Here is a 10,846-nt window from a genome sequence, read left to right on the forward strand (position 1 = left end):
TTTTTTTAATTTTTATTAAATTTAATTATAATTATATAATAAAATCTTATTTCTATTAACATTTTATTTCTTTTATTATATAATTTTTTCATCTTATATAACATATTATCCATTCTCTCCAATTAAAATTAATTAGAGAATAAATAAATAAACAAATTAATATTCTAGATGTATAGATATATAATTAAATGTATCAACTAACCGGCCGCATATGTCGTGTTTGTCGAGTTCGTATGAGTTTTGCAGGTCTTATAAAATAAATGTATCGAGTATGACCCATATTATTTTTATAAAAATAATATGGGTAGCTATCATATTAATATTAATAGACTGATCAATTTAAGCATACATCATATATATATATATATACCAACTTCATTTATACTAATATGATAAACTATATATAATTTTCCTATCCAATCAAAATTAATTTTCTATGCCAATTAACATTAAGTGTTGTTTATTACATATTTTTTTATATCATAATTAAAATTATTTTTGATATATATATATATATAAAATTAATAAGAAACTTATAAGAATATATATATATATATATATATATATATATATATATATATATATATATATATTATCTTATTTAAACTATTTTCATAAAATTTTATGTATTTAAATGTTATTAAAATAGTATTTACTCTATCATATATATATATTTAATTAGAGAATAAATAAATAAACAAATTAATATTCTAGATGTATAGATATATAATTAAATGTATCAACTAACCGGCCGCATATGTTGTGTTTGTCGAATTCATATGAGGTTTGCAGGTCTTATAAAATAAATGTAACAAGTATATTTTATATATTTTTATAAAAATAATATGGGTAGCTATCATATTAATATTACTAGACTGATCAATTAACGCATGCATACATATATACTAATGATAATAAACTATAATTTATACTAATGACAATAAAAATTAATTTTTTATGCCAATTAACATTAATTGTTTGTTAATGCATATTTGTTTATATCAAAATTATTGTTAATATTTTTTTTTATTAAAAAAGGTTTTTGACGTGTGGAATTGACACGTCAAAAAACTTTTGACGTGTAAAAGAAGACACGTCAACAAAAATTTTTTTGACGTGCGCAATTTCACACGTCAAAAGCTTTTGACGTGGCAAACATAAGTTACTGTTTGCCACGTCAAAAAACACATATTTTTTTGTAGTGTTGGATCACCATTTGAATTTGGATGAAAAATAGTTGTGATTGGATATAGATTTGGATTTGCTATTGGAGTAATCATTGGGCAGATTGTGATTACAAAGAAACATGGTTGGTTAATGAAGACGTTAAGAATAAGGCCACCGAGTAGGAGGAGACTCATAAGTTAAAGAAAATAGTTTGAACAAGATACCTTTCTAATGCAATCTTTTTCTTTTTCTTTTTTTTCCATGTAATGTGTTCCTTCCCCTTTTGTCATTTTTGATTTGGTGTATTTTGGATTGGTGTGACATTAAGACGTATCTATGTAAAATGCTTTGTTGGGATATCTTTTATATATATGTTCTTTCCATAATTTCCTTTTTTGATAGTAGTCTGCATTACTTGTCCTATACTCCTATGATTCTCTGTGATAATTTTTGATTACTTGGCCTTTCTGGAAACAATGTTTGTGGCACTATAGAGATTGTCAAGTACTTTGTCATGTTCAAGTATCATTTCTTCATTGAGAAACCAGTGCCAATGCAGCTTATCCCAAGTTTCAATATTATGCATTGTGTTTAGAGCAAGTTTCCGAATTTCCTAAGAAACCAAAATGAATTCGTATGTTTAGACCTGCGAGGCAAAAAATCCACGACCACGTAAGACGTACAATGGATGTGGAAAACAAGTTAGTGAGTTTAATTTGAAGAAAATAATAATTTAATGGAAAATTAAATATAAAGTGGAATAAAGAGAGAAATTGAGGCGAGAGATTTTATGAGTGGTTCAGTATTAGACACTTAGATCCACTATTAAGAGAATTTATTGATGATGAATGATAATACAAATTAAAATTAAAATAAAAATTATAATATAAATGATCCTTATTTATAGAGAAACTATTGTAGATAGAGAAAATACAAAATGACAGGTGCACATACAACAACGAACTCCAAAAGCTTCAACTAGAGCATGATGTGCATCTTCCGGTGGTATCGACTGATAAGGACCATGATTGGGCAAAGTAATGATTGCCAAAAGAAAACAACATGCACCCACGAGCACCATCGAAAAATAATCATGCTAGCTATGACTTTCATAGATGAGATCGATGAGAAAGGAAGAAAAGTAATAATAATAATAAAAAAAATTATAATGTAATGGAAAACTAAATATAAAGGGAAATAAAAAGATAAGTTGAGTCAAGATATTTTACAATGCATGGCCTCGTCTCATCGATTTATAGCTCCGGTCTAATTTGTTTAAAGGATCACTTCCTATTCCACCGTCTCCGTTATGAATTATTATCATTTAAATAATTCATTGACTGGAAATATATATATTTTGGAATTGACTTGCAATATGATCAGTTCGCTTCAAATCCTGCAGATAAAATTAAACTTAGATGCGCAAAAATGGTTTCTGAAGAATGCATGTTTGATGTTTCCAACACTAAAGAAAGACACTAATTAGATCATGATCATCATTTTAAACTTTAAACTATGGAAAGACACTAAATAACATCATGATCATATTCATGGTTGCGTGAGTCCAATATTTCAGATTTCAGATTTCAGTCTTTTTTTTTATTATTTTATTATTTTTTAAATTGAGACATTTATTCATATTTTTTATCGAATAAATAATAAAAATTATATTAACTACCCTTCCTATACATATTAAAGAAGTTGGTGGTGGGGGGAGAAGAGATGGATCATGCCCATAACCATGGCGATACATGCATGATCCAACCCTGGTTATGGGCATTGACCCAATTATACCCGGTTAGGGGTGGTTGGGTCTTGCCCAAAACCATGACCCAACCATTACAATAGTTGAGCGAGAGCCCAACCATGCATTGCTGCGTATGCTTACGCATGACCCAACCTTTTTTTTTTTTTTTTTAATGAGAGGAGCATAATTTTATTTTTCATATCATGTTTATTATTTATTTAACCAAAAAAATGTCTCAAATTTAAAATGATCATAAACTTGAGTTTTAAATATTGTTGAAGCTATATAACTCGCGCACCTTCTTTAATAAGTAAATTGCTTTTCTGAAACGACGATAAAATTAGAAATTAGAAGTTGTTTACGAAGAAATGAGGATATATTACTTATGATATTGTTGTTTAGGGAAAACCAACGATATGTTTAGGTCATTTTTATATAAACGACGTCAACTTTATCTCATGTCATTTGTAGAAAACAACAATAATTGTCTTTTTTTTAATTGTGAGCTATAAATCAAATTTTTATTTCACTTTTATCTCATTGCAGATGTAACACTACCAATTACTTATTGGATCACTTTATTTATTTATTTATTTTTTTTATTTTCTCAAAATGAAAAGAAAAAAAACGAAAGTTATACTTAATCTTCTTGAACTTTTATCACTTTTGTAATTACTCTAGATAATCCTAATGACTTTGCATACAAATCTAGAAGCTATAACTTTGTAATAAATAATTAGTGGACGACTTCTTTTAATTAAGTGGAGGACTTCATTGTTTCATAGTGGAGGACTCTTTATGAAAGAGTGCCATCTTTTTTATCACCACAAAACTTATTCCATGGATGTAAAATCAAAGTGTACATGGGATAAGATCCATTTAATCGTGGATATTAGTTGTGACCCCTTCTTGAATATCATTATTATCATGACAAAAAATCAGGCAATGAGATAATTAGAAGTTGGAAATGAGATGAAAAGACGCCAATTGACGAGGCGCACGTGTTACGTGCGCGCACTTAACTGCTAATTATCAAATAATGCTCATAATTATGACTGAAAGTGTTATTTATTTATTTATTTTTTTAAAAAAATCAATAATAATTTACCACAAATCTAATAATAATTTAAAAGTCATATAAATTTTGGAGCAAAGAAAAACACAAAAAAAAATTAAAAAAAAGAAGTTTAGCAATATTACTCAACCTAGCGCAAGACTGATCCTATTCAGCTTAATTTGGAGTACCAGTTCTAGGTTCTACGAGAAGGTCCAAGAATTGCTCATAGCCATTGATTTCTCAAGCAATAAATTTGTTGGAGAGATACCTGAATCTATTGGAAATTTAAAGGGAGTTCAATTAATGCTCAATCTTTCTAATAATGCTTTTATTGGTCACATCCCATCGTCTTTAGGAGATCTTACAGAGCTGGAAGCATTGGATCTTTCTCATAATAAATTATCAGGGGAGATTTCACAACAATTAACACAACTTACTTTTTTAGGATTCTTCAATGTTTCTCGTAACAATCTCATATGACCTATACCACAAGGGAGGCAATTCGATACATTTGAAAACAAATTAATCATTTCAGGAGAATTTAGGATTGTGTGGAAGACCATTGACAAGGAAATGTGAAAATTCTAATGAGTCGCCTTCTCACCCTTCAATCTCTCAAGAAAGTCAAGACTTTGGATCACCATTTGAATTTGGTTGGAAAATTGTTGTGATTGGATATGGATTTGGATTTGTTGTTAGAGTAATAATTGGGCCAATAGTGATTGCAAGGAAACATGATTGGTTAGTGAAGACCCTACGAATAAGGCCAGTGAGTGTGAGGAGACGTAGAAATTAAATAAAATAGTTTGGGCAAGATACCTTTCCAAAGCGATTTATGTATTATTATACCCGTGTTTTCTATTTTTAATCTTAATTATTTCTTTGTGTGTAATGTGTTTCTTTCCCTTTTCATTACTGTTTTGGTGTAGTACTTTGGATTAGTGTGGCATTATGATTCTCGTATGTAAAATGCTTTGGTGGGATCTTTTATATATATAATAGATTGCATTACTTATCCAACGGTTTCCACTCTCTTGCATTTGATATAGAAATTCTAATGGCATCTCCAAATTACAGGGTCTTAATGCATTATTTGCAGTTTCTTTACATTCTTTAGATGGTTTCTTGTTTCAATGCCAAATCTTTTAGTTCATGAGCAAAATTTTGCTCATCCATCGTGCTATTTACCTTGCATTTGAAATCCTGGGAAAAAATTGTACTGGGTAAAATGGTGCCCATGTCAGAGTTAATCCCAAGAATATTTGGTTATGAGTGGTTGGGTCATGCCCAACTACACGGTGATAACTAGGTACAATCTAGTCGCTATGGCTGTCCGGATGGATACAGCCTAACCATGACCCAACCATTATGGTTCGGTAATCCAATTATCCAACCATTACAATAGTTGAGTGAGAGCCCAACCATGCATTGCTGCGCATGCTTACGCATGACCCAACCCTCTTTTTTTTTCCTCTATTTTTTAATAAGAGGGGCATACTTTTATTTTTCATATCATGCTTATTATTTATTTAACAAAAAAAAAAAAGTCTCAAATTTAAAATGATCATAATTAGTACTAGCGTACCTTCTTTAATAAGTTAATTGCATTTTTGAAACGATGACAAAATTAGAAATTATCGTTGTTTCTGAACATATAAGGATATATTAAATATGATATCGTCATTTACGGAAAACCAGCAAAATTTTACGTCAATATATACTAAATAGACGATGTCAACTTTATCTAATGTCGTTTGTAAAAAACGACGATAATTGCCTATTTTTTAGTAGTGAGCTATACACCAAATTTTTATTTCACTTTTATCTCACGTCAACGTTGATGATGTAGCACAACTAATTATTAGTTATTGGATCACACATTTTTTTTTTTTAAAATGGAAACTTTACATAATCTTTGTAAACTTCTATTACTTTTGCAATTACCCTTAAAGTTCAAAAGCTCTCAATTTAATATATCGAACTTCTAATCTTTGTGCTAGCAAGCTGATATTGCAAAATTAAGGCTGGTTGTTAAGGCAAGATGTTTCATCTGCGTGATTAAAGGTTCATTATCAATAACTATTAGTAAGAGGACATGCATGTGATTAATATTTTTAAAAATCAATTGACTGAGTAATGGTACAAGTCACTCTTGTGTCCTTTCAAGAATGATGTGTCTTTTAAAATCACCATTAAGCTTGTAATTGATCATTATTGGATTTTGATCAAATAGTAATTTTAAAAGTCATGACCATCTTATTTTTTGAGGGATATAAGAGTGACACAAGAAGAATTTTTAAAATTACTCTGATAGACCTGATCCCAATGACTTTGCATACAAATCGAAATGCTATAACTTTGTAATAAATAATTATAGTGGACGACTTCTTTTTTGTTAACTTAGACCTAGTGGAGGACTTCATTGTTTCATAGCGGAGGACTTCATGGTTTTGGGCTTTTGGCCACCCTGGCCTCCATTATTATTATTTTTTTTCTTTTTCTGTTTTGATTTTTTTTTTTTTTTTTTAGGAAAAATTGAGACATTCTCCTAAAAATAAAAACAAAAAATAAAAGAATTGTAACTTCTACGGGTAAAATGTATTATTCTCAATAAATAATCACCATTTCATAGTGGAGGACTTCTTTGGTAAAAAGTCATTTCCACTTCTCCCATGATCATCATTTTAAAGACTCCAATAATCACCACTTTTTAAATATATTAATCAGCGGGGATGCACGCTAAACTTTATAATTTGACCAACGCCAAGGGCTTCGTGATGGACGTTACACTTTAATTTGTTCTACAAGTCTCCATAACCAAGTTTTTTTATGCTTGAAATTAAGTCATTTCCAAGTCTTCCATATTCAGCACTTTCTGTTGGTGAGAAGTGGGCAAGTAGCTGAGAAATTAAGGTCATGTAATACCAGATTGTTTATAGTACTTCTATCATGCATTGCTTTATTTTTTTTATTTTTTTTATTTTTTTTAACAAAGAAACTAAGAAAGTACGTAGTGACACTTCATGAATATCCATGGACTAACATCTCTTAATTACCAAAGAGTGCCATCTTTTTTGTCACCACAAAACTTATTCCACTTGGATGTAAAATCAGAGTTTACTTAATTGGGATAAGATCATATTAGTTGTGACCCCTTCTTGAATATTACGACAGAAAATCGTGCAATGAGATGAAAAGTTGGAAATGAGATGAAAATTAGCATTTAGGTGCGCGTAACACGTCATGCCAATTCACGAGGCGGCCGGATCCAACCAACGGTGATCAAATTCTTTTGTGAACATAGAAATGATAAAAATCATTCTCTCAACTATTTGAAGTTAAAATACAAGTCAAGAATATGTAGGGACCAAATATTTGTTATTCATAAAAAAAGTGCAACAATTAACCATCGAACATGCCAGCCGATACGAAACTTTGTGGTGAACAGAAGCTAAAATGCCATTTTGAACAAAAATATATGAAGATTTGAGCAAAATTTAAAACTCGCCTCAAATAATTTCCTCTTAACTTTGATGAATCATTGCTTACCAAAAAATCCTATGCTCTTTCTCTTTCTCGTCAATTACTTCATAGAGAAACCAGTGCCAATGCAGCTTATCCCAAGTTTCAAAATTATGCGTTGTGTATAGAGAAAGTTTCCGAATTTCCCAAGAAACCAAAATGAATTCGATCGTGTGTTTAGACCTGCTAGGCAAAAACATCCATGACCACGTACCACAATGGATGTGGAAAACAACTAAAGTTAGCAAGTCTAATTTGAAGAAAATCATAATTTAATGGAAAATTAAATATAAAGCGAAATAAAGATAGAAATTGAGACATGCAATTAGAGATTTTAAGAGTGGTTCAGTATTAGACACTTACATCCACTATTAAGAAAAGCCCAAATTGCTCTTATTTATTTTTATTTTTTTGAAAAAATTCACTTCTTCATTAATCAAAATCAAGCTGAAGCAATTTGCTCTGCTTAAACAACATAAAATTTTCTTTCTCTAACTTGACACATTGGAGAAGGGAATTAGGGAGTACTTGTTGGGCTTATGTATGTGTAACTGAAATATCAGCCTACTAACTTGAGCTCACCAAACAATTGACACACGTCTTTCCACTCCACTTCCAAACCATTTGGTCACCTTGGTGCCACCAAGGTGATTTTCTCAACTACTTGGGTGAGACTCAAATTTCAAGCATAGAGCACAATGACAAATGAAGGAAATCAAGATAAACCACTCTAAAGACCATCATTATGGAGGAACTAACCGTAAGCAGTTGAGAGCAAACCTTTATAAAAGGCAACTCATGACAACCAGATAAATAAACTTTTTGTTTCTTCCTAAAATTTTACTATCTTAAGCCATTTTTTGGATATATATTGCCTAATGATTTAAGCATCAAAGTCATTCACCACCGGACCCGGTGGTGGTCTTACTTTTCCATTGAAAGAAGGTTCCAGTTACGGGAGCAGAATAGGGTTCGCACTCTGCTTCGTTGTAACGCTCTGCAGCACAGCTAGCCAGCGAGAGCATCAGATCCGACGCTACCCGATCAGCAGATCTATGCTCTGATTGGTTCTGGCCGGAGGTGCGTTTCCTTCCATTTTCATAGCTCGCATAATTTTCTTGAGTAGAATTTGCTTTTGTTGTGAGCCAGTGGGTGTTGGGATTCTTTGCCAAATCCCAAACATCCTGTGTATTATGTACATGGACCTCCCTCAATGGATCTGTGTTTTTTTTAGGGTAGAAAAACCTTACCTTGTATGCCTTCTTAAACATGTGCCCAAATAATATTCTTTGAATTTCTTTCTATTTTTCTTCTCCTAAATATTTTCTAGAGCCTAACACTGGAAACGGTTCCGTCTTGTGTAGATTTGGCGTTGAATGTTTCAGTAAGACTAGTAGCCTAGACAGAGATTCACCTCTGATCCAAACAGATCTGCTGTCTTCTCTTTCAATTTCAATGGCCTTATCGAAATGGAGGATGCCCTCCGTATGCTTGGCTTTCCTCTATGTGGTTCTTCTCTTTGCGCATCCTTGCAATGGGTTTTATCTTCCGGGAAGCTACATGCACACTTATTCTAACGGGGACGCAATATCTGCCAAAGTTAACTCCTTGACTTCCATATATACCCTGCTTCCCTTCAGCTACTACAGTCTCCCTTACTGTGAGCCCATCGGTGGTGTCAAGAAAAGTGCCGAGAATCTTGGAGAACTCCTCACGGGAGATCAGATTGACAACTCTCCTTACCGTTTCCGAATGAATGTTAATGAGACTGTCTACCTCTGTACTACCAGCCCATTGAATGAGCATCAGGTCAAGCTCTTGAAACAGAGAACCCGCGATCTGTATCAAGTGAACATGATTCTGGATAACTTGCCTGCCATGAGGTTCGAAGAGCAAAATGGAATTAACTTCCAGTGGACTGGGTTTCCTGTTGGGTATACACCACCAAATAGTAATGAAGATTACGGGTTTGTTTGGTAATGGGGATGGGGATGGGCTAAACACTGTTCATCACCATTTCCCAAAAAAAATCAATATCAAAACATTCTAACTTTTTCACTTTTAATATCAAATCATTCACTTTTTATTATTATTCAAATAAAAAAATTACTACAAAACAAAATTTTTTCACTTTTCCATACCACTTTTTCATTTTTTTTATACCAAACATTCTTACTTTTTTTCACATCAATCTACATCAACTACAGTGTTTAGGCCATCCCATTTGCCAAACACCCCCTACATCATTAATCATCTCGAGTTCAGGGTCTTGGTTCATGAGTATGAATGGAGGGGTGTGGAGATCATAGGGACTGGGGAAGAAGGTATGGGAGAGATCATAGGGCCTGGGGAAGAAGGTATGGGTGTTATTTCTACTGATGCTGATAAAAAGTGTTGAAATAATGATTATGGGGGAATATAAGCGGAAACAATATAGAAAATAAACACAAAGAATTTACGGGTGGTTCGGTGTTAGACACCTACGTCCACCACTCGGAATACCCCTAAGGGCTACATTGTGCTCATTAACTTTTTTTGTCTACAATACAAAGGTCCCTATTTATAGGGTAATGTCTAAATATAAGTTTGGTAATCAAATCCCCTTGATTTGATTACAATCCCAATATATGATTACAATTAACCCATAAATAAAGAATATTTCAATATCAGCATAATTATGGAATATATGGAAAATATAATATATTTTTCATATATTCTAACATCCCCCCTCAAACTCAAGGTGGAATATTCTGGAACCTTGAGTTTGAAATCCGAAACAATGATGACAGCGGTGGTGGAGGCAGGGAACGGGCCGTAGATGATGACGACTACCGGAAGAGATAGAGGCTGGCGGGCGGCTAGCGACTGCGGCAGATGGCTAGTGAATGCAGATTCAAAAGGCCTGACAACGGGCCAAACTCCAAAATGGGCCGACAACGGGTCAGGGCTGACAATGAGCCAAACTTCAAAAGGGCCCGACAACGGGCTAGGGCTGACAACGAGCCAAAAAATAAAAGGGGCCGACAACGGGCCAAGGCTGACAACGAGCCAAAAATAAAAAAGGGCCGACAACGGGCCAAGGCTGACAATGAGCCAAAATTAAAAAAGGGGCCGACTACTAGCCAGGGCTGACTATGAGCCAAAAATAAAAAGGGCCGACTACGGGCCAGGGCCGACTTGGGCCAAAAATAAAAAGAAAATGAGTCCACTTGGACGGTTATCAGATCGGCGCACCAAATCTGACCGGCGCGTGGCGCGCGTGATGTGTCCACTTGGACAGCTTCTTCTTCCTTCCTTCTTTTTTTTTTTTTTTTTTTTTTCACTTGGCTGACACCATCTCTTTTCTCCCTTTT

General features: G+C 33.0%; 1 protein-coding gene across 1 annotated transcript; it reads left to right on the forward strand.

Moving 5' to 3' along the window:
* The first annotated feature begins 8,410 nt into the window (after positions 1-8,410).
* Positions 8,411-9,473, forward strand: LOC132180648 (transmembrane 9 superfamily member 12-like). The gene is made up of 2 exons (XM_059593540.1): positions 8,411-8,573; positions 8,858-9,473. Exon 2 carries the CDS (start codon positions 8,949-8,951, stop codon positions 9,471-9,473), a length of 525 nt encoding a protein of 174 aa, XP_059449523.1. The 5' UTR covers positions 8,411-8,573; positions 8,858-8,948.
* The last annotated feature ends 1,373 nt before the right edge of the window (positions 9,474-10,846 follow it).

This window comes from Corylus avellana, chromosome ca5 (genome assembly GCF_901000735.1).
Source record: "Corylus avellana chromosome ca5, CavTom2PMs-1.0".
NCBI classification, from domain to species: Eukaryota; Viridiplantae; Streptophyta; class Magnoliopsida; order Fagales; family Betulaceae; genus Corylus; species Corylus avellana.

What these genes read in the sequence shown, in the direction of transcription:
- LOC132180648 (XM_059593540.1), top strand. Translation starts at nt 8,949, where the DNA reads ATGGCCTTATCGAAATGGAGGATGCCCTCCGTATGCTTGGCTTTCCTC.